This window comes from Protopterus annectens, chromosome 2.part0 (genome assembly GCF_019279795.1).
Source record: "Protopterus annectens isolate FY-2018-M chromosome 2.part0, PAN1.0, whole genome shotgun sequence".
Lineage (NCBI taxonomy): Eukaryota > Metazoa > Chordata > Ceratodontiformes > Protopteridae > Protopterus > Protopterus annectens.
The window spans coordinates 845,266,657-845,292,577 of NC_056728.1; the positions used below are offsets into that span (position 1 = coordinate 845,266,657).

The 25,921-nt window shown below is 38.0% G+C and overlaps 1 protein-coding gene across 1 annotated transcript in view; it reads left to right on the forward strand.

The window, feature by feature from the left end:
* The window catches only part of CDKL2 (cyclin dependent kinase like 2), a 2,041,037-nt gene that overhangs the window by 1,847,644 nt on the left and 167,472 nt on the right, over positions 1–25,921 (forward strand). The window contains exon 9 of the mRNA XM_044060356.1: positions 15,442–15,761. Within this exon, the coding sequence (XP_043916291.1) occupies positions 15,442–15,761 (320 nt within the window). The remainder of the gene's footprint in view (positions 1–15,441; positions 15,762–25,921) is intronic.

Here is a 25,921-nt window from a genome sequence, read left to right on the forward strand (position 1 = left end):
CCATGTAATCAAAACCAAACCGATCAAACAGTTTGGTTAATTCTTTATGAAAAGAGGAATTAGCTGTAAGGCCGGTTGGGTAACGCCAAATGTGTAACCTTTAGGCATTATTCTCTTCCTTATATTCTCTGTAAAACAGCTGTTGTTCATTTGTATTTTTTTTATTTTTATAGCTATATAGATAGATAATATGTAATATTTATATATTATAATATCTGTGTATCTATGTATATATCTATGCATCTATGTATATAAAATGTTTGATAGATACTAGCTATTCATTTCTTTTTTTTTCCATGTCTAATCCACTGCTCTAAATCTGCTATACCTATTCTTCTATAGTTATATCAAATGCTCTAAATCTCTTTACACCAACTCTAACATAATTATTTGTTTCTTTTTTCTCACTCTTTTTCTTATATTGTTATTTCTTTTTCTCTTTCTCTTTTTTTCCTCTCTCACCTACTAACTTAAATTAAATCTATGGTAAAGTGTTTTTTTTTTTTTTACATTATTTAGTGCTATAATGTTTTCTTAAAATAAATGCTTTGCATCTTTATTCAATTAAATTAATACTGTTTTGGTGCTTTTCTCCCGGGCCTCTACTGAAAATGGGCATATATCCAGTTAGACTAGCCCAGTCAACAAATGTAAAATAAAATAAATAAATAAATATATACACACACATATATATATATATATATATATATATATATATATATATATATATATATATATATATATATGGTTCCCATTCAGAAGCCTGAAACATCATAAGCCTGAAAATCAAAATCCTGAAACCAAAAGCCTGAAAATTCAGAATCCTGAAAACTCAAAATCCTGAAAGCCCAAAATCCTGAAAGACCAAAATCCTGAAACTCAAAATCCTGAAAACACAAAATAGACATACTGATGTCATTGTGGCTTTGCTATTGTTAGCCCTGTGGTGTTAGGTCATGCGTTGGGGTCAGGTAAGTGTGCGGTTGGTTTTATTTTAGGGTTAGGGGTGGTTTAAGTGAGTTAGGGTTAGGGCGGAGGTTAGGCATGTATGCAATAGTGACAAATATTGGGGTTAGGGGCGGTTTAAGTGAGTTAGGGTTAGGGCGGGTCAGGTGAGTGTGCGATAGTGACGGACCTTAGGGTTAGGGTTAGGGTCAGGGTCAGTTGGTAGATATTAGTGTCTTTATAGTGACATATTAGCATTATTTGTGTTTTCAGGATTTTGAGTTTCAGGATTTTGGTCTTTCAGGATTTTGGGCTTTCAGGATTTTGAGTTTTCAGGATTCTGAATTTTCAGGCTTTTGGTTTCAGGATTTTGATTTTCAGGCTTATGATGTTTCAGGCTTCTGAATGGGAACCATATATATATATATATATATATATATTTTTTTTTTTTTTTTTTTGATATGTGAAATGTGAACAAATGTGAAATGAAAAAAAATATAGTTTCAAGTCCAACCTTTGCAGTGCTGACAATAATTTATTCATTATAGCCTTCTCCATTATTTTTCCACATCATGAAAGTAAAGTTATGGATTTGTGTGGCTCTGGATTTGTCCTATTTTCCTTTCCCTTAAATACAGGTTTAACAAGTGCATGTCTTCAGCTTTGAGGAATCTCCTCATATTTGTACTGCCTAGTAAATAACCGATGTAATGGTGCTGTAAGTTTATGCCAAAGTGTTCTCAGTTCAATATTATTAATTCCATCTCCTCCCTGTGCTTTGTTTGGATCCAGTTTATTTAGTTTTTTTTTCAATATAATCCAATTTGATTCCAGTATCTGAGGTTACATGGATGCCAGTAGGACAATTTATCACACACTTTGTGGAGCTAGACTACTTTGCATAAGATCTTGTAGATATAACTATAATATGTTGTATCTCAGAATAAATTTTAGAATCTAAACAGTTTATCAATCTGTGTCTTTATTCCTTTACTATGGTTTCCTATTATGCTCAATATCTTTATAGAAATTTTCTAGAACTTTTCTCACACTGCCTAGCTTCTTTGTTTCAGTCTTTTCCATTTCTTATATTTTTGTTTCTCACCTTAATCAAATATCTTATTCTTATGGAAATACATCCTGAACGTGTGTGCCCAGATCCTAATGTTGAACATTTGTTGGATTTTTTGCATTCAAACAATTTCTCTTTCGAAACTTTCAACATTCCTTCTGCAGGTTTTCCATTGAAAGCATCACCATTTAGTTTACATAGTGACTGTTTTACTTCCATGTAATCTGTTATTAATCTTCTGTGGATTGGTTTAGATTTTAGTTTGGAAGAATTACTTAGCAAAAAAGTTAACCTTTATAACCTCATGGTCACTGCATATCAACAGAGGTAAAACGTGACATAAAGTAACAGTAATTTCTTTAGAAACACAAACAATGTTTATTATGTTTCATTCCCTAGTAGGCTTTTTTATAATCTGAAGCAATGGTTCTTCTTGAACACACATTGTAAATAATTTCCTTACTAATGTTGTTGAATCAATATCATTCCAGTCTGTTTCTGGTAAATTTAAGCACCCAATCACTATTATTCTTCCCTCTTGTATTTCATGCAAGAAATGTATGAATTCCTCTAGGTCACCAGCATTTGAATTTGGTGGTCTATATACTCCAGCAATTGTTGTATGTTCCAGGGATGCCTGTATTGTCACGGTTACAAAATCTACAGTAGTAGTGGGCCCACAAGAGTTCTGTTATAGTTATACCCAGGGCAGAATTACTGCAGAGCAGATTCACCCTTTAGCAGGTGCATCATAGAAGACCATAGTCACTCCAGAGTATACATCTTGTATTGCAAAATATGAAGTGAAGAGCCTTGTATAAATTCATGATGGCAGGACTCAACACCATGATATTTTGCATCGTCTTCTTCCATAATAGCTGCTGGTTCAATCCAACAATCCAAGATCTGACATTAGTACACTTCTGTTTTATAAGCTTCCCTAGTGTCATGTCCATGTACAAGCACCATAGCTCTCAACTGTCCAGATTTCCGCAAAAGGTCCAGATTTTTTAGTCATATTTTTGGTTTGTTTCTTATAAAATTTTGTTTCCCAGCAAATCATTAAGGACTGAAGTCAGAAAATAATGGCAGACATTTGATTTTCAGACTTCATATCCTTCAGAAAAAAAAATGTTATTCCATCACCTTTTTAACTTTTTAAGATAAATATTCAAAAAGTGTCCCTATTTTGGGCCTTTGTCCCCCCATTATTTGTGGCTTTATCCAGAGTTCTTGCTGTAAGAGGTTGAGAGATATGACAAACACCAGTTTGCTGATAAGGACAGAATGACATCTACAACCTCAGGATGGTGTTGCCACCTTGCTTAGTTCAAGCAATATATAATATGCAGATTATCCATGTGTATTTTGTAAATTGTATAGGAGCATTTCCATTACAGAGATGTGGGCATTTGTACAGGTCAGAATGATAATTAGGAAATGACAATTTATAACATTTCCGAAATATTAATTTTAAAATGATAGGATAGTTGACATTTCTCTTTGGAAAGCACAGTGGTGCAGCAGGTAGCATTGTTGCCCCACAGCAAGAAGTTTTCCAGTTTGTCTCGTGGCTGGCATCCTGTGCAGAGTCTACCTGTCCTCCTTATGCTCGTGTGAGTTTCCTCTGAATATTCCAGTTTCCTCCTATGTCTCAAAGGAATGCAGTAGATGGACTGGCAGCCCTAAATATTCAGTAGATATGTGTACAGTGTGTATGGGATATGTTAGAAATTCCTGGCAAGCTCTTTTCACTCCTTGCTTTTGCAGAAAACTCTGTAGATAGTAACAGTTGTTCATAGCTGAATACTGGAATTAGATGCAACTTGACAGCAATGGATGGTGAATAGTTCTGTTGAGGCAAAAATATAAGCATTATCAAAAATAAAAATTAATACAGTTGTTAGGACAACATATCTAAAAATATGTATTTATATTTAAAAGTAAGGTTGTCACTCTTAAATGTTGTGAAATAAAAGGCATTTTTCCTTCTTTAAAATTCAAGATCCACGCCAGCTCCTTCGCATATTTGATAAAGTCCTGACTACAGCCCACATGACCTGAGTTCAAGTAGCAGCTTGAGTAATACAGGAGCTGGCTAGGAAGAGACAGAGATAATGAGGCTGTGCCTGTTTGCATGTCTGTGAGTGTGAGGGAACAAGGAAGATGTGTTGGGGTCACATGGTTGCCCTGTCACTGTTACATTACCATGGAAGTAAGGCATTACCCTTCACTATATCCAACTGTATTCTCAAACACAGTGTGTGAGTGATATCAGCGTATCAGATGAAGTTATGCTTTCCTCAATCTGCTAATTAAGCAACCAGTCACAGTGTGACAGCCCCCTCCACATATGGTCCCCTTCTTGTTTGTGAGACTTTCATAGAGTGCAAGGCCATGAGCCCATTTCCATTCTGGAAAGATTAGATCTACCCTGTGGAGGAACATATCCAAGGTATACTCATTTATGTGATGTGCCTGTGAAAGAGTGGAGCAGTACAACATATTGGGGGTGTTGAAAGTCAGCATTTCAAAAAGTTTTTAGTGTTCTCCACCAGATGAAACTGCAGAAAAAATATGCAGTTGCTTTTTTAGCCTTTGATACTAAGAGGACATTCATTATGCAGTTGAGAGGAACATGTTCTAGCATGAGTCTCTGAAAAATGCCATGAAAATCTTTCATACTGTTCAAGAAATATAGTCCTTTCTAGATAGATAATAAAATAGCCTCCAGCTGTAGGTTATATGTACACACTCTTCTTGAAAGTAATAGTAATGTTGTTGTTGTTTGTCTTTCGGCTTTTCCCGGTTAGGTGTTGCCACAGCGGAACTCCGGTCCGCTAATGATTGGCAGTTGTTTTTTTTTTTGTTTTTTTTATGGTGTCGAGTTGCGGTAGTAATAATGGTTTTAATTTCACATTTCTTTAGGTGAGCAATTAAAAGATTAAAAATCATCTTTTACTATAAGGTCAAGTTAAGAGCCCTGATGCTAACACACCCAATGACTCCCTACTATCCCAGGGAATTTAGAACAGCCGTACATGAGTATTTGTTTCTGTTGCTTTTAAGAGTGAGGTCAGATGATCATAAATGATGACCTGGAATTTGAGTCCTTTAGGAGTGGGTATAAGGCACTATGAAACATTTCTATTCAAACCTTCACAATGGCATGGTTTCAAACTGGAATGGTATTGACTTCCCAAAGAAGGATACTGCAGCAGCTCTTTCCATCTGGTTCATACCTCTCAATCTCTTAGTGTAAGAAGTCTGGACTGAACCTAAATTATTGGGGGGGGGGGGCAAAGGCCCATAAATAAGGACAGATTTTTAGATATTGTTCTTATAAACTTAGAAAGTTGCTAAAATAACATTATTTGCGGTAGTATGCATTTTCTGAAGGATATGAAGTCTGAAACTGAATGTCTGTCATTATTTAATGACTTCAGTCCTCAGCAATTTGCCAGAAAACCAAAAATGTTATGACAAACAGACCAAAAATATGAGGCAAAAATCTGAACATTCTGCAGAAATATAGACAGTTGAGAGGTATGATCTGGTTAGGTATTACAAGCAGCCTGATATTGTTATATCTTAATATACTCTCTAGAGTTTCTATTTTTTCAGGATTTTATTTTATCTAAGTCTTTTACTGAATTCAAAGTTTCTAAACCATTATATCCGGGTCTTAGGCCATTTTCTCTATTTCTGTAATCTGAGTCATGCTCACTCACACTGAATAGTGCCACAGTGTTCTGACACTGAGAAGACTGTCTCAGTGGTAAAAGAAGCTTGTGAATCCCAAACTTGTTTTGCTTAGATGTGGCCATGTGATCAAGGAACAGCCCTTTTGGTGTAACCACTGAACCCCGTTGAATGGGTATCTTTGAAGAAAGTAATTTTGATTTCTCCCTTATTTAACCAGTCAAACATCATCATATCATCATGTTTATTTGTGGCTGTTGTCACAGAATTAATTTTAAACACAAGTTATAGTAGTGCTTATCCTAATAGCCAAGAGAGGCATCTGCTAATTTGATGACATCATCAGAATTCTCACTATATTTTTTATATTAACTTCCAGTTGTAAGCTTGTAAAGTTTAAAGTTTTTGCAGGCTTTAATGTTATATCTAAAATATTTCCTACAAAGTTTTTGTATGGACTTACATATAAGCATAAACAACAGATTGCTTTGATACTCAGCATGTCAGTTGTGCTGCTTAATAGAATACAACACAAATAATTGTAGTATCATATTTTAAATAAAGCTGTGCTGCTCAGTGGAATGCAATAAAAATTATGTTAGTGTCATATTTTAAATAATGCACTGCAGATCACACCAGACAAGCAGCTGTAATCTCGAGTAGCCCATGTCTGAAATAGAACTGACTCAGCAGTGATCAGTATCGTTCTAGAACAATAAGTTCACGCAATCCCCATTTTTGGAATCTGTACTTAAATGTACTTCTGAAATCCCTGGATCTGTGGTGTACAGGGATAAAGGACATATTGCAGACCGGCTAACACAGGATCAGCTAGTGGCCCAGGTACTGAAGAACCGAGAGAGGGTGGGAGGCAGCAGCCAGTGCTGACTCACCTAACAATTGAACATAATTATAGTGAGGAGGCCTTGATAGTTACCAGGTACAGGAGTATAAAAAGCATTTTCAAATGGCACTTTTGAAATAATATAAATTGAAAATTAACATTATTTTGAGAGTAGCAGTTCTTAACTCATGCTTTATCCAATTTTTTTCATAAGAGCTGACTTAGCTTGTCGAGGGTTTATGCTGCATATTTGTGTTAACTTTGTTACACAATATTGTGATTATGGTGTTACAACATAAGTCTGCAAAATTCCATTTACATCAGTTGTATAATGTGAGCCAAATAAAAGGGGTTTCAGTGGTGACCTTAGTGGAACTAGTTGGTCAGCCAAGTGGAAAATAAAATAAATAAAAACACATCCCCATTCCAGCCACCTGGGTGACAGAAATCTTCTATAACTGAATAATATAGTATGCTGTGGAACAGACTCCCCATCCACATTAACAAAATTCATCCCTGTCCATATTCAAGCACAACTTAGATCTATCGATAGAAAACAGGAAATTCACCCCAGGACTGCCTCCTGTGCTACTAATGGGCAGAGGCAGCTCCTAAATACTTTGGCCCCCTCAAATTATATATGGCATATTCCCAGTTATTGTCATCAGTGGTAAAAATATAATTATCAATTATCGGATGGGAAAGGCCAATCTATAACCAAATGAGAAAAGGGAAACTGGCTAGGCTTAAATGGCTCACAAGGGCAACTAGCCTAGTACTTATCCATGAACCTATAACCAGTAAACATTCTTTGTTTGTGACTTTCATCAATATCTCACATACCGTTCCTTTGCTAGTCTAAATTCCAACACTGCAGTGAAGACTTAATTTCATTGTTTTTCCTGGTGTTTATTACTGCCTGAAATAAGGTTTTATATTTTAGTGCTAGTAGTTTAAAATGTTGAAACACATTTCCACATTCTTGTTTTCCATCTCTTTTTTAGTCTAGCCTTTCCTCTGCAGCATACATCTCAGTCTCTAAGCACGAGAAATATGGACAAAGCTAAAAACAATTGTGGGGGGCAAATACCAAAAGTCAAGGAGAGATTTTAAATATTGCTCTTATAAACTTAGAATGTTGCAAAAATAGCAGTTTATTCATTAGCATGCATTTTTAAAGGATATGAAGTCCAAAACTCAAATGTATGTCATTATGTAGTGACTATAGTCCTCAATTTGCAAGAAAAACAAAAAATCTGATGTCATTTTTCATTCTTCCTCAACGTATGTGTTTGAATCCAATACTCAGATCGGACTCTGACTTTATTGTAGCTCATGGCCTCCAACAAACTCTCAAGCTCCTTCTCTACCCATAATGCACCACCCCTAACATCCCTCAGATCTTGTGTGCCTCATTAGAGTTCAGATGTGGTCACCTTCAGCTGTCAAGTTTTCTGTGAAAGATAAGTTATTTCTTCTTCTTTTTTCTTTCTATTTCTTCAAATTTAATCTGAAATCAAATTATACTTCTGAGGAAAATCTCCTTCCCCTTACCTTTTTTAAACTGTTTTATAACTATTAATGTAGAAAATGTCTGAAATGGAACAAAATCCCAAAGAGAATCAACATTCAATAAGCGCTTTTGTCTTTTACTAACAGTTTTTCTCCATTATTATGACAGTTTATTTTACAGCTTTATTTTTCCATTTTGGTGTCAGTGTTTTATAAATTTCAATAGTTTTCTTCTATGTACAAGGTTTTATTGTAGTTCTTAATACCATTGCCTACAATCTTGGTGTATGTTTTTTAGGACTGCAGTGTTTATTTTGGACAGGAAAGAGTAAGCTGATGTTAAAAGCTTTCCTAACATCTTATTTTTCTGAAACCTTTGCTGGGGTTCAACCCCCCCCCAAACAAAATATAAAGACCCATCAAAGGTCTAGATTATTGACTCCTCTAATCCCTGCTTTTTCAGAACTGAAAAGAAAGAAAGAACAAAAACTGGATCCAAGCTACGTCTGATCTGACCATCATCGAATCCAGCCACACAAGACACGTCTGGCTATTACTTCTGCATTAGATCCTAAGGCTTCAGATCTGACAGACATAAATCTTATTATGGAGAAAAGGAAAGATTTTGGATCCAAGCTCTTCAGATCCAAAGTATTTATAGCCTCCTTCGGATCCTAAGCTTTTGGATCTGATAGAGGTTTTGACTCCAGAGAAACTAAGAAGTTGTTTGAATCCAAAGCCCCTAAAGGTTCTCTTTGGATCCTAATTTCTCCTTGGATCTGACAGGTTTGACTGTTACTTCTACAATGGATCCTAAGTCTTTGGATCAGACAGACCCAAATCCTATTCCAGAGAAATTGAAAGATTTTGGATCCAGCTTTTCAGATCCAAAGCCTTAGAGCCTCCTTCGCATCTTAAGCCTTCGGCTCTGACAGACGAATTTTAACTCCACAGGAAAACTAGAAAGATTTTGAATCCAAAGCTCTAGTGCTTCTATTGGATCCTCAGATCTGGCAGGTTTGCTATTGCTTCGTCACTGGATCCTAAGCCTTCAGATCTGACAGACAAAAATTTTATTCCACAGAGTTTGAAAGATTTCAGATCCAAACTCTTGGGATGCAAAACCTTTATAGCCTCCTTTGCATCCTAAGTCTTACTTGGATCAGACAGGCCTGGCTGCTATGGTGATTAGTTCCTTACCTTCCAATTTTCCCTTCCCGCTCAACTTTTTCAGGATGTGGCTAAGATGGTGTGAAATTTCTTGATGCTCAAATCCAGATGGGGGTCTTGCCAATTCTGCCCTCTCACTGGTTTGTAAGTGCATCTGTTAAGTCTAATTTGCCCCTTTTCCAACCTGGCCAGTGCTACCCCCTGACAGATTTGGAATTGGATCAAAGAAATGTACTCCCATTCACTCTTTCAATATTCTGGCCATTTCTATTTAAATATTCTCAGATCAGAGTGGGCTTGGGACACCAGGTCTAAGGGATTTGGTCCTGACCTTTTACATCCATCTCTTCTCCTTGGAGTCTCGACCATGAAATCCATTTTTCCCTTGGAGGATCAGATCTGGGGCAACCTCTACCTTCATTCCTTGGAAACTCCAGTTCTGAGTAAGAGGGGGGTCATTTTTTTTTTACCCAGTTACATCATGTTTCTCTAATATGTTACCCAGGACCTATCTTGGATCCTACCCAGTTGTACCACTGACAGAGCCATTCAATCCTAAAGTACATTTTAAGAGGCTACAAACAGATTTGATTGAAGGACCATCCAAAGTGCTTTCTGGAACCAAAACTGCTTTGGCTCAATTGTCAGTAGTCTCTCAGGCTACCCTACAGACGATATCCAATTTGTCCATGAGCCTTATCTTGCATATTGCAGAAGGCAACTCTAGGGTTGTGGGTTGAGGCATCTCTCTTGAGGCATTTCCATCAGGAGACATGCCTGTATGTGCCTCTATGATTTTGTTCTGTCTTTCAAGTCATCTTTTATCAGTGCTTAATTTGACAGTTCTCCTTGATTTGGCCCCACAGGTTAGGATGCAAAGACTCTATCTGCCACAGGTATGCCTTTTTCCATCCCTATAATGGATTTTTTCCCACTAATCAACAAGGAGATCGATGTATGTGTTTCAGGAGATAGATTCCCCCCGAGGCAGAGAAGAGAAGATTATGTTTGAAAATGCACCAGTGGCAGAGGACTCCTGCAAATCCGAGGGTCTATAGATACTTTTTCTGTTAGACCCTACCAGCACTCATGAAAGGAGACCTCAGTGCCTTTCTGTGCAGACAGTCAGGGGTCTCATCTCTACATCAGGGAGCATGGCTAAACATAACGAAGGACGCTTCCTTGCAGAGAATCATTTGCTGAGGTTATATCATTCCTCTTTTCCCTTCCACCCTTGTTACCCAAGAAGAAGCAGTACTAGAACTCAAGGGCAGCTTTGAGTCATCCAAAAGATCCCTCCAGAGTCAGACCAATAGAATCTGTAACTGATGCAAGATTCTTCTAGTGCCTACATAAAATAGGACACTGATTTTAAGTCTTGGTGTGTTAAACAGTTCTGTTCAGCACAATAAGTCCTAATTAGTCTTGGTTCAATCCAATTTCCCCTTTCTAAGCAGGACAACTGGATGGGATCAGTGGACCTTTAGGATCCATACTATCACATAAAATGAATAGACAATCCAAGGGGTAATTATATTTTAGGCTGGGAGTCAGTCATTACCAGTTCAAAGTCATGTTCTTTGGCCTCACCACAGCTCCCCAGGGTGTTCATAAAGTATATTGCAGTACTGGCATCTCATTTGACATTACAAAGATCCTGCATGTTTTCTTTTTGGGAGGGCTCCTTACCACTCTGACCAAGTATTTACTTGTACAAGCTTGAGATCAAGTGCCGTAGACTTTTCCACAGTTTGGCATAACCATCAATCACAACAAGTTAAAATTCTACACTGTGGTGGTGGTGCTGCGGTAGTGTTATCGCCTCACAGTAAGATGTTGTCCTGTTCGATTCTCAGCTAGTGCTTCTTGTTTGTGGAGACATGCATGAATGGGCATACCTTCGTTGAAGGTTGTGCGTCAGGGCCGGCAACTCGGCATGTAAAAATCTACTGCCAATAATTAGCAGACCGGAGATCCGCTGTGGCGACCCCTAACCGGGAAAAGCCGAAAGACACAACAACAACAACAAGTTAGAATTCTAACCGATTCTGGCACCATGATGACCAAAGAGACCAGTGATTGTATATATTTACTGAATAAACTGTGCCTGAAGAAGCCTTGTAAGATGAAAGTTTTTACTTGTGTAGTTTATTCAATAAATATATACAAGTACTAGTCTCTTTGGTCATCATGGTGCCAGAATGCTTTTATGTTTTTTGCTCTATGTAGGTTTTCTGGCTTTATCTAGGTGGTGGCACCTTTATTTTTTATCACAGTTCTAACAGATGTAGACAATACAGTTTATAGAAATTATGTTTAACATGGTGTCTATGCTAGCATCTCTACCTCTTTACAGAGTACAAACAATAAAGTCAAGAAAATAATTTTTAGTACCGAAATCTCAGCAGAATTGATTCCACAAGTTCTGGGATCAATGTCAATGGCAATAGTTCTACTTTGTTTACAAGATATTACTTGAAGGTCTACAATAGATGCTACCAATACAATGACAAATTCTGTCTCTTCCTATGTGTATAAAGATAATAATAGTTCAGGTAGGCAAAGGTTATTTTTCCAGGTGGATGCAGTCAAAACAACTGTTGGTGGGCCGACATTTCTTCTTTCTCCATCCAAGGCCAAAGTAACGATGGATGCTTCCCAGATTGGATGGAGTGGACAGTTTATGGGGATACAGTCTAGTGCACTTGGTTCCCTGAGGAGGCCAACTTACATGTACTCAAAGTGAGGCAATAGGTGATTTCTTCCAACTGCTTTGTAATTATAGCTTTCTGGGGAAGTTCAACGTGATAGTTGTCAACCTGAGTAGGTCCATCTTACTTCTTAACTGCTTGTCCCTCAGCAACAAAGTGACAGACATGTTTTATTTATTCATTCATTCATTCATTCATTCATTTATTCACTTATCATAAGGACAATTTTCCTTCTGTGCCCATGAGTACAGACGTGAGGAAAATGAATATTAAACACTTAAATGGAAGAAGCAGTTTATGCAAACTAAATATGTACAACAAAAGCAAGGTGGAAGAATATAAAATGTGATAGGCATTTACAGCGCATCTTAATAATGATTACTTCAGAGAGCAACCACGTTGAAGAACAAGCCATCCTTATTGTACCTTACAGACCTCGACTAAGATGGTTTCCTTATCTTTGACCTGTGTTTCTGTATTCATTTTCGATTTTAGATCTGACTCCAGAATGTCTATCTCAACTGATAGGCATGATTCATATGCACATGTGTGCCTAAAACTGACTGTGTGGGTTCTCTGATTACATTGATAGCCAGGTAACCTATGTTTTTTTTTTTTTTTGCCTATCTGTTCCATTCTGTTATCTTCCCATAACAACTCTCTACAAGGAATCTCTGCAGAAATTTATGGAGATTTTTCTTTGTTGAGTAGAGCAGTATCAGCTAGAACCTTTCCTGAGCTCTGATATATTCTGTCCTTCAAATTATAGTGAGTTTTTTTAAGACGGTACTAGTTCATCGAATGTCTAACTTCTATTCTCAACCTTTTTAAATTTCCACATGAGGTGCAAGAATTCTTTTATGGCTTCTATTAAACTTTGCAAAGCATTTTTTAATGGTTATCTTCTACTTAGACCACCTTACAAAGATCCCATACCACCATCAGATTTAAAGTTGGTATGGCAAACCTTGACACAGTCGTCCTTTCAAACTACAGCTAAATGTAATCTAAAATTCTTAGCCTGGAACACTGTCCTTTTAGTTGCATTTCTTCCACTGGAAAATATCAGAACTTCAAGCATTATATTCTTAGTCCCATCTGTGATTTTCCACATGGATAGGGACACTTTGCATAACAATGCTTCCTCCCTACCTAGGCCGGTGTCAGATTCCAGCATTAACTAACCAATTAAACTGCCATTATTTTTTCTAAGACTTTGCAAATAAAGAAGAGTATATGCTGCACTTAGGTTCATAGGTCCATAGATGTTTACTAGGCTAACAACCACAAGGGCCTTTTTAAGCCTAGCCATGCATCCCAAATCTCTGACAAGTACTGATACCCTTGATAAGTGTAAGCATGGGCCTGGGAGATGAACCATTTACAGGTTACTTGTTCGCATCAGAGACATAGGTGCCAAACCCAGGATGAATTTCTGGTATACCATCCAATTGTCCAAGTTGCACTCCAACTGGATTAGGGAGGAACTCTGCTTCACATGGATAGGGAGCCTGTTCAGTAGACGGGGTAGTCTCTGGGATACATGACTATCTCTCCAGCAGGTCCTATTTACATCACAGGCAAGGTTTAAGTCTTTAGAATGGGTAATTCTGGTACTGTTTGTTTTGTGGATATGCAGGAGGTCCATCAGAGTGGGGGGGGGGGGGGCTGACAATCCTTTTATGCCAGGCATAGATCTCCTCTCAAAAGCCTGTAGGAGACAGAATACAGGGATAGGGCCTTGAGGCAGTCTGCATAGGACATATTACTTATGCCCTGTATTCTTTTAGTGAGGAACCTCTGTGGACGTTCCAGTTGTTGGATATGCCTGGTTAGGTACATACCATTGAGGGCATTGTACTCAATGATAGGTCTGATGAATGCCGAATACAATGGAACAATGACTTCCTTGGACTTAGATGCCATACCTTTGTTTATAAGTTGGGCAACATAGAATGATTTCCTCACCACTGTAGACAAGTGATGATCAAAGGCTAGATTACTATCTATGTGTGTACCCTAAGTCTCTGACTACTGGGTCAACTCTTGGAGGCGTGTTGTCAATATGATAGCTACCAGGGATGGATGACTTCCCAAAGGATACTGTTATGTATTTCTTGGCATTTAGTTTTAGCCCATGACTCTGACACTAGTTGTTTGTCTGTGTCAGCCCCTCCTGTAGAGCATTTGCGTCAGTGTAAGATTCAATGACAGCTCCTAATTTGCAATCATCTGCAAATTTCATCAGCCAGAGACCACTGACATTGGCGTTGACTTCTGAGAAGTAAATGCCAAAAAGGAGTGGACCAAGGACTGATCCCTGAGGGACTCCACTTGTGACTGGCCTCTTTGTAGAGGTGGACTCTCCAGTTCTAACTTCTTGAGTCCTGTCTATGAGCCAGTTGGCTATCCACTGGGTAACATATGGGTTTGTACCTAACCTCTTGAGTTTGTCAACAAACTTACTAGAAGTTTATAGAGCATGGCATTTCTACCTACACAGAAATAACAAATTAGGAAGACATATCGATTCTTCCTTCCTTGACACATCACAAAATGGGTGAGTTGGTCACAAACATAATTATAACTAAACGGTTGATAGATTATATTTTATTTGTCGGCACTAAATTGTATCTCCCCCAACAAACCAATACAGGCTCATTCAACTACACCTATCCCCACTTCCACTATATTCCAGTGTAGACTACGCTTGGACTTTAGTTATGGGGCCACTGCTTGTCCAAATCCTCATACCTTTATAACTCATTACAAACTGGAGCCAGTCTTGAGAGAAAGAGAGACCTTTGGCTCAGCAGTACTCAGGAATATCCTTCATTATAAACTGCCCAGGAATTTAGGTAGCTGGGGACTGTGTTCCATATGTTGAGGAAGAGTGAAAATTGACAACATCAGATAAAGAAGTTATGTACTTACCATAATGTTCCATCTGTGCTGTCCATTTTCATTCTTCCTCAACTCCTCACCCTCCATCCCCTCCATTTATCACAAGTGAATACTGGAGGAATGAAGTTCTTGGGACACCACATGTCCCATGTGCTGAACTCTAATTATGACAATTCTTTATGGTCTTCATGTCAAGCTGCAAACAAGATCTGAGGGATGTTAGGGGTGTTGTATTATGGGTAGGGAAAGGCCTCAAGAGTTTGTTGGTGGCCACGTGCTAGAATAATGGCTAAACTGGATCCAAGTATCAGATCCAAACCTATATGTTGAGGACAAATGAAAATGGACAACACAGATGAAACATTATGGTAAGTACTGTACATACCTTCTTTTTTATGAGGAAAAGACTGAAAATATGAGGCAAAAATCTGGAAATTATATGAAAATCTGAATAGTTGACAGGTATGCTGTATAATAATGTCAGAACTGCTCTAATTGTTAAGTTTTATCTGTGTATTTTGTTGCTAAACTTCATGTACAAATTCTATTAAAAGTACATTTTCTAACCTCTTTTTCAATAGGATACAGATGTGGATCACAAATCCAAACACAGTAAACATGATAAAATTCTTAAATCAAAAGGAACAAAAGCTGACTTAGAGAAAAATGAAAAGGTGGACAAACCTACAGACATGGATAACAGTGATCGATACGAGAAGGCAATAGACCATGGAGCTGGTTATGGAAAGGCTGCTCCTCAGGCATCTCTGAAAGACACAAATACTTCTGATCGTCCAAAAACCCCAGGGATTACAGTAATTCCACCAATCTCATCAAACCCTACTTCATTCATAAACTCAAAGCCAGGGATTGGTGTTACATCTGGATCACAGAACTATAGGTAAGAAAAGGCACTGTAAGTATTTATGCACAAAATTAGAATATTCCATACCTCTAGACATGCAAATAATTTACAAGTCTTTTCATGTGTTCCTGACATTAAATTCATTATGAGAGCTAACATAAGAATAATATAGAGATTTTTAAAAAGTTTTTGTTGACCAAACAAAATTAAGATTGTTCTACTGTATCTCGAAGTTTAATTTGTCCCGTATACACTGCAGAAGGAAAGTATCACAATGTGCCAGTCTTCTTCCTATTGCAGTTGACATACTTTAATTTTAATTTAGAAACACTTTAGTTTATGAATGCAGTGGTAGGGTAAGCAGGTTGCACAGATTAGAAACCTAACTTTGTAGTTCAAACATCTCAAAGAACATATTTCTACAATGGCATGAAGAAATAATGGATTTACTCAGGCAAGATCATTACAACTATGAGGTATGCAAAGTGCTGTCATCTTAGTGGCATTGTCTGGTTGATCATTCAACTCTAAGGATTTCATGAGCTGCTGTAATGCATTATATTATGTGGGAATATTTAGGAACTCTGATGTTAGCTTGGCAAATCAAATTTTTTTCATATGTGTTTGCAATGATTTGCATAAATGCAGAAGTAGCATGTTGTTTCGTTTTGACATCAAGTATGCTTCTCCATGCTGTATATACACTACTAAATGTGCAGAAGCTCTGCTTCAGCTGCCATTTTTCCATTCATAGGTTCCATAGGTAAGTACAGGTCTAGCTGCCCTTTCAGACCATTTTAAATCTGTTTGTAGGATGCTGAGTATAGTGACAGGCCTTTGAGTCAGTCCATGAAGCTCAGATTGATTAGGCATTGTATCCTTTTAATGAGGTATGTCTGTGGGCTTTCCAGCTGTTGCATGTATCTGGGGAAATAATATGCCAAAGGGAGCCTTATACTCAATGACTAATGTAATGTAGGCTGAGTAAATGGAGGACAATGACATCTCTAGATCTAAACACAATTCTTTGTTTATAAGCTCTGCAATATAGAAGGACTTTCTTACAACAGTGGACACATGTTGCTAACAAGTTAGGTCACTATCCACATAAATTCCAAAATCTCAAACAACTGGGCCAACTCTTAGGGACATATTGCAATGTGGTAGCTCCCTGGGGTAGATGACTTCCAAAAGGATACAATAATGCATTTTTTGGGATTTAGTTTCAGTCCATGATTTTGGCACCATTTATTTATTTGTGGCAAAACTTTCTGCAGGATGACTAAATTATGTGGGGATTCAGCGATTGCTCCTAGCTTGCAATTATCTGCAAACTTAGTCAGCCAGAGCCCTTTGATACTGATTGTTACTTCAGAGAAGTAGATTCCAAACAGGAGAGGTCCCAGCACAGAGCTCTAGAGTTCTTCACATTTCCTCACATTCACACTCACATTCTATTTCTTCAGTGAAAAGGACTGAAATGTGAGCTATGTTCTGGTAGACAGAAGGCCAAAGTGATGTCCCTTGTGATGAGAATAGCAGACTGCTTAATCTGTCCCTGAGACATCCAAGAATTACCTTTTGTCTTCATCTTACGTGTACATACTCACTATCAATAACAGCAGCAGTAGTCCGATCTGCTAGTGGCACTGTCTTTAAAAAGTTAAAAAAAAAAAAAAAATCTGTTATCCTCTTTTATCAGATAGCAAGTGATGTATAAAATACTACTCCATACATGCTATGTCTTTTCTTCCCAACAACTTACATGAAAAATTATCTGTATACTATAGGTGCACAGCCCACCAATATCTGATCCTTGAAATAAAGATAATTACCATCCTTGTCATTTGTAACTGGTTTCACTTCAGTTAAACAACTTTCTTCCATCAACAATCAAATGCCCACTGTATAGAATATCTATCATCAAGTCACAGTATCACTTAAACTGGGATTGTCAAGTCACCTTAACTGGATATTTATGGTGTCTTGTCCTTTAATTCTAAACTAAAGAAAGTTCTCTTTTCAGCTACAACTGCGTTTTCATGTTTAGAAAAAGAGAAAAAACACTATCCTTCTGTGTCTACTAAACATCCCTACATTTGAAAACACATAGACACACACTTAAAAACAGCCCCATAGTGGTGTCTAATTGCTCAGTTTGTTATATGTAGACATTAGTTTATTCAGAATTCTTCATTGTGCAGTATCCAGAAATAAAAGAAACTGCTATCTTTTTTTACCGTGTAAAAAGATGCGTTAGCAACTCTTGCTTTCTCGTTATTACCTCTCACTAACCCTTCGCCAGTGCTTACCATTCAGAGATGAAGGATTTGCTTTGAGCTTGGTCTGTGACAAAATCTTTCATTTCTCAGTATCAGTCTGAAAATGTCTGTAGTGTTTTCTGCCATGATTTTACCTGTGTTAACATTTTAGGGGTTGGTAATGGGAAAGGAGAGTGAAAGAATTCTAGTTTATGGAAAAGATCTTTGATAATTTTGAAACATCTTTCTTTCTCACATTAGGGACATTTTATAATCTATGATTATGTTGCTGCTTAATTTGGTCAGAGATTTCTTTTTTTTTTCTTTCATTCTTCCATTGTCACAGTGTAAAAAGGTCTCCTGAGTTAGAATCCACCTTATCGTATATATTTTATTTACTCAAATAATGGTATCAAATTAAAATGTTGTATTTAACAGAATGAACAGACCCTTGGAGGTACAAATGCCGAATGCCTTCTCCCAATATTTGCTTTAAGCTAATTTATTCAAAGCACTTCATGAATATGTTCTGTGTTGTGTTTTTCTACTACAGCAAAATATGTTGTCCTCACTTTATGATACAGTCCTCTACACAACATGTGAATACTGTTCATGTTCATCATTAAAACCAGTACTACAATGGCCTTAGCTGTATGGGTTGTATCCTGCACAGAATACAACAGCTGGCCAGCTTCCAAAACATCAGGTACCTTCCACCGAGCTGAATAAAAGAAATGATGTGGACGCTAAGCCCTTCAGAGCTTCCATTCCAGCAGATAGAAGAAGTGAAGCTAAAGCCTCAACAAGGTCAAAACTAGAAAAATAAAAATATAAAGCCTCACTTTAGCAACAAAAATAAGGGGCATGGAAGGAGGGAGTGATTGCTGCAGCAGTGATCATCTGAACATCTATTGTTATGGTAACTTTACTTTCACAACTTTACTATGTTCATCATTATAACCAGTCCTGCAGTACCTTTAGTGATATTAGTAGGCTACCATAGTTCAGACTGACTAGGAGGAGAATAAATGAGGATCCTGGGTTCCCTGAAGAATGGTCCTAACAAAGCCTGTCCTAAACCTGGAGAATTAATCTAGCCTACTGTGCTTTGTAAAAGATATGCACAGACCATGTTGCTGCTTCTAGAATACTTCTAGATTCTAACCCTTTCCAAAAAGCTACATATGATGCCAAAGCCCTAGCCCTGACCTGCCTGGAATTGTCTTGTTGTAGTGGGTATAACAAAAAGTTATAGCATGAGACAATCATATAAGAATAGTTTGCTATGACTCAGGTTGTCCTTTTTTCTTACTTTCACAAGAAATGAAAAAATGGTCAGTGCTCCCAAAATATTGTTTTTCTGTCAAGATAGTACCCAAATAATCTGTGGACATCCAAGGTATAGAATATCTTTTCTCATTTTTAGGTTTTGGAAATAAGACAGGGAGATGGATAGCTTGGCTCAAAGTAAATTCAGTGTGATATGACTTTCAGGCTTTGGAGTTGACTTTATTGGCATGAATTTATCCACAAAGACTTAAAAATAAAAAGTAAAGCATCATGGACATTCAGAAACCATATAACTGAAACACAATGTCCATAGGGGGTCATTTGCATATACCCATGGACCCCTGTTGCTGGAGGTTTAAGGTACCACACAGTGAAACCTCTAGCTTATCTAAGTTTTTCTTGCAGTCTTTACTAATTGTCCTAGGAGGTAGTCACATACTTACATTAGTTATCAGATTCACTATATTTACATTAGTTATGAGATTCATTTGGGATATCCTAGGCAATCTTCACATATAGATTTATAGAAGGTTACTAGGCTAACAGCCCTAGTGCCCTTACAAGTCTAGCCATATTTATCCCAAATTGCACCAATTGTTGGTTAGGTGAGCAAAGTGCACAGAGGTAAGAGTCTATGGTAATTAATACCAATTGCCTGTGCCTATGAGGGACATGGGTACCACCCCAGGAGGGAATTTGTGGTCAACCATCTATTGATCGGTTGTTTTTGAAGAGGGTCAGGGTCTTTCATGTGATATGGAACTTGTTCTAGAGAAGTGTCAGTCTCTGGGAGATGTATCTATCTCTCCAGTATGATTTGTTCATATGAGAGGCTAGGTTAAGATTCCTGGTGTGAGTGACCCTTGTGTAGTTTGATTTACAAATGTGTACATATCCATCAGGGCCGGGTCAGATACTGCCCTGTAAGCCAGGCATAGGTCACCCCTTAGCAGCCTGTATGAGACAGAATACATTTCAGGGCTTTCAGTCTTACTGCATAGGACTCATTTTGTGAATACTCTATTTTCTTTGTGAGAAACCTCTGTGGTTGTGGTCTCTCCAGCTGTTACAGGTGTCTGGTGAGGTACATGCAAACATGCAAAAGGGAGCATTTTACTCAATTAATGACCTGGTGAAGGCCATGTATAATGGAATTATAACATCTTAGATCTAGATGCAATGTCTTTACTTATGATATGTGCTACATAGAAGGATTTCCTTAACAATGTAGATACGTGGTGTTTGAAGTTTAGATTGCTGTCAACCTGAGTATCCAGATCACATACCACTGGGTCTACACTTAGGAGGATGCTCTGTATAATGTAATTAGCAGGAATGTCAGCTTTCTGAAAGGGAATAACAATGCATTTTTTTTGCATTTATCTTTATCTGTGGCTTTGGTATCAGTCATTTGTCTGCGTTAACCCTTTTTGCAGCATATTAACATCACTGGGGGACTCAGTGATTGCTCTCAATATGCATTCATCAGCCACAGACCATCCATGGTGGCCTGGAGATCTGGGAAATAAAGGGCCAAAAACAGAACCCTGTGGTATGTTCCTGGTGACTGGTCTTTTGCTAGAGGAGAAGACACCCACTTTGACAGTATGTGCTCTGTCGGTGAGCCAACTGGCTACCCATCTATTGACAATGGGATTAATTCCCAGTTGGGAGAGTTTCTGTATAATACTTGAGTGGGAGATTCGGTCAAATGCCTTGGCTAGGTCAAGGTAGGCAGTATCCACTATTTTTCCCTTGTCCAGGGCCTTGGTGACTTTCTTGAAGAAGTCATCTAGGTTTAGCAGGCATGATCTACCCTTAACAAATCCAAATTGGATTGGGTCCAGAGTTTGGAGATTACCTATGTCCTTGTTGATAATGTCCATAATGATTCTTTCCATGACCTTGCAGATGAGGCTAGTCAGGCTTATAGGTCTATAATTCCCAGGGTCGGTTGATGGTCCCTCTTTGTGTAGAGGGATTACTGTTGCTATCCCTCATTCTGCTGGAACGTAGCCCGTTTGCAGGCTGTGGTTAAACAGGCATCCAAGTGGGTCTGCTAGGTCATGTTTTAAGTTGTTTAAAAAGCAACCTGGGATGTTGTCTGGTCCCATTGATACCATATTTTAGGCCTTGGAGAGCACAGAGATGACCTGCTCTCTTGAGATAATAGCTGAGGAATGGTGGCAGGTATACTTTGGGGGATGACCAATGGGGATGATGAGTGAAGTTTGCTCCAAATCTGTCAGCTTGTGGGTTGGCTATTATCTCCGGTTGAGTATGTGTGGTGACATCCACAACCACTTCAGTGCATAGCTGGGTATTCCCCTTTAGATTTTGGACATAGTTAAAGAATGCCTTGTGATTATCCTTAGCTAGGGAGGCTATTTTTGCTTCACAATTAGCTTTGGTGGACTTGACAAGATCTCTAGAAAGTATTTCTTCCTCTGCTGAGCCAGTTCCTTCTTGTTCTTGGAAATTAGTTGCTTTCTCTTGTTGTGTAGCCTGTTTATACTAGGGATCTACCAAGGTGGCTTGTTTTTTCAGCAAGAACTGGTTTTAATCTGGTAAGGTACAGCCGATTCTATACAACTGCTTAAGTGGTTAAATGCGACATTGTTGTACACCACTGCATAGGAGTCCATTTTATATGTGTTTGAGGGAGCTTTGAGACTTCTTATACCATTGCTTAATAAGAGGTAATTTGTCTTGGAAGAAATTCTTGAGCATTTTTGAACTTGATGAGGTATCTGGCCTTATAATTACATTGAATGAGACTGATTTATGGACCTATTCTTACCAGGGAGGACATCACATGGAGGGGGAATGCAGTACTCCCCCATGTTAGTAAGCACTGTGTCCAGAACATTTGAGCCCCTTGTGGGGAGTGCTGGCTAGCTGTTCCAGAGGATTTGCATTGACAAAGTCCAAGAACTCTGAACCAGCATGTTTGTGGTTGTATATATTTCCCATTTGATAGAAAGACAGTTAAACATCACCCATGAATAAGGTGTTAGGCTGTATGGCAAGTATCTCCAGTAAGTCTAGGTATGTGGTGTGCTTTTCCTGGTTCATGGTGGGGGACCTATAGCTAGCTATGATATGGTAGGGTGTTTGCCTGTAGTTAACTGGACATGAAGTAGATCAAGCGAGTCATACTTTTTGACCAGTCTAAAGTTGTACTTGTCCTTAATGAAGATGGATACACCTCCTCATTTGCTTCTTTCATACTCAGTTTGTGGTCTGAATATATGGAAGAATAGAATACACAAACCCACACAAGTACGGATTGGTGCAGCGCCAAAAAAAACAAATGGCCAGCACACAATGGACATTGTAGTTTTTGAAAATCCGTTAGAAAAGATAATTAATATCCAAGAATGCATCACATGTTTGATATTTTGGTTTATGGTAATTGTAGTACTGATTGGGTAATATATCTGGCCACATGTACTTGGTCCACATTTTATGTGGGACAAACATCCCATCCTTTGAAATTTAGGATGTCAGAACATATGAGTGACATTAGATATGTCAAAAATGCAAATGCTTTATGTAAACACACTATTAATCATGTTTCAGCAAAATTTACTTTTATTATTATTATTGATAAAATATGTCTAAATAAGAAGAATAAGACTGGATGGAATTCTTTGTTGGATCAGAATGAAAAAGATGTTGATTATAAAACTGGGTGCTTTATTTGCACCACGTCTTAATGAACATCTATAAGAACCAATAGGAGCAAAGGATGGGGTCTGATTGGAGAGATGATGGGGTTCGAATGGAGAGATGATGGGATTTGAATGGAGAGATGATAAGCCAGCAAGTAAAGGAGAGTATCATTGCTGAAACTGAATTCATCCTTAAGTCTTGGTGAGTACCTTCGCGAGGTGGACCCTGTTTTTCACAAAATCTCACCAAGATGACACTGATATGTAGACTGTATTTATATAGCATATATCATGGACAAAAGTAGGTTAAAAATTAAAAAAGATGGCTGGGTGCACAAGACCCAGGATAAATAAGTTCCCAATCCTGGTAGGCACATTGGTGCAAGGACTGGAAAAGATGACAGTGTAGAATCCTCAAACTATGGAAACATTCCTACAATGGGGCCAGGCCAGGCCCAGGGGGAGGATGACCCCCCTGTTGAAGAAGGAATTAGTAGTCCACAAAAAATCACAAAAACTGATAGGCCAAAGAAGAGCCATAAAGGCAATAAAGTGGACTATTGAGGATAAGAAAGAAATTATGTATTGTTACTTTAATGCAAAAAGCCCAGAATTTCCAGACACAAGATATACAAAATGATTAAGAGAGAAATTAGAGGAAAGAAAAACACTTCCACAAGAAAAACTTTCAGAAGCTTCTAATAAAAATATGTATTCATTAATACAACAGATTTGTGAAAAACAGTAGATAGATCAAGGAACTTTGATCTGTTTGGAAAAAGAAGCATTTGATGAAGTGCAAAAATAGAAAAAACAAAACCTAGAGATTTTTGAAAAGTATAACAAAGAAATACGGACATGGGAAAGAAAGATTTGATATGGTACAATATTTATACAAAGGAGAAAGCCAAATTAATCAATATAAAGAAGGCAGCCCCAAAGATATTTGAACAGAAATACAGGCAAAGTCATCCAGATATGGAAAGTTTTACAATAAAAAATAATATCACAAAGAGGGAAAGTAGAAAAGAAGATTAGTAAAGTAGACGTTGAAGTTATGGAGTTCCTTCATAGTGAAGGATTTGGTGTAAAAGGCCTAACACAGGTTAGCATCACAGCTTGATGTAGTGATTCCCCAAAGTATGGAGAAGCTGGAAGATCAGGAGACATCTGAAGAAAAAATATGGACATGGGAAAGAAAAAGAGATTTAATATGGTGTAATATTTATGCAAAGCAGAAAGCAAAACTAACCAGTACAAAAAAAGCAGCATCATATAGAGTCTCCGGCCGACATGGAGATCCTCCAGAAGGGCCTAAATGAGACTGATGCATGGTGTCAAAGCCATGGTCTCAAGCTAAATGCAAAAAAATGAGTAGTCCCCTTTAGAAAAAACAGAGTAACCGCAAACTACAACATAAGAGGTAATCCCCTGAAATCTGAAGAAGAAATAAGGGATCTAGGGACCCAAGTAGATAGTCAGCTTTCCTTTGATAACCATGTTGCCAAAGTGGTTAGAAAATCCTTCTATGTGACCCATCTGATCATGAAAGGGTTTGCATCAAGATCTAAGGATGTAATGGTGCCCCTCTACTCTTCCCTCATCAGACCCATTATTGAGTACAATGCACCAATTGGAATGTACCTGGCTAGACATCTCCAGCAGCTGGAGAGACCACAAAGGTACCTAACCAAGAGGATTACTGGCCTCAAACAGTTGCCGTATGCAGCATGATTGAAAAAGCTAAGACTGTTCTCTGTTGCATACCGCTTTCTCAGAGGCGATCTCTGTCTAACGTACAGAGCCATGTCCAACCCAGAATTGTTGAACATGCTCCATCTTAGCAAAACCAAATCTACTCGAGCTACACGCTCTAGGGATATAAACCTCAACACAAGAATGAATAGAACATGCTGGAGGGATAGGTTCCCTTTGCAGAGACTTCCCTTACTATGGAACAGGGTCCTGATCTACATAAGACAGAGCCCCTCACTATCACTCTTCAAGAGGAACCTTGATGAGTGGATGGGTAACAGAAAGTTCACACCGGGGATCACACCAACAGCACTACTAGATAGGGGCCAAGGGTACTAGCTGCTAGTACAAGGGTCTAGGGAACTACTAAAGGGGCGGTGAATACCGCACAACGTGGCTGGGCTAATATATGCGTTCAGGCAGATAGCCCATTACCAACCTATGAACCTATGAGCCTATCAAAGGTATTTGAAGAGAAATAGAGGCAAAGAAATCCAAAAATGGAAAACTTTACAGTACAAAAAATAAGAAAAAGAGGAAAAGTAGAAAAGGAGATTAGTAATGGAGAAGTTAAACAAATAGAGACTGAGGTTATGGAGTACCTATGAAGTGAAGGATTCAGTGTAGAAAATCAAATTCAGAAAGCACCTCAACAGGACAGAGCAATGGATATCCAAATTAAGGGGAAACCAGTGGAACAAAAAGCAATTGGTTATGTGCCATATGCAGATATTTTGGAGACTTCCACAGGAAATCAGTATAAATGTTCACTTGAAGCTGGACAGCAAGGGAAGGAACAGGAAACTGTGATGCAGTCAATGTTGAGGAGTGATAAGCCAGTGAGTTCCCGTATGACAGGGCGACCCATGGCACAGGATGAAATTGAAGAGAATGTGCCACAGGAAGATGCTATGGAACTTTGCATAGAATACCCACAGGAAATGGTAAACAAAAAATGTGCCCTCAGTTTAGAAGAAAATGAGCTAAGAGAAGAGTTGCTTGATTTAATAGCCATAGATAGATATATTAAGATCAATGAAAGAAATAGACTGCAGAAGATCAATAAAACCCAAAAAGTCAGAAGTTTGATAAAACAAATGAACATAGTAATTAGGACTGTCCAGGGAGATCCATGCAATATAACAGAAGTAAACAGGATATATTACTGTGCAGCTAAATTAATAACTGATCAAATTCTACCACAAGAACACAGGGT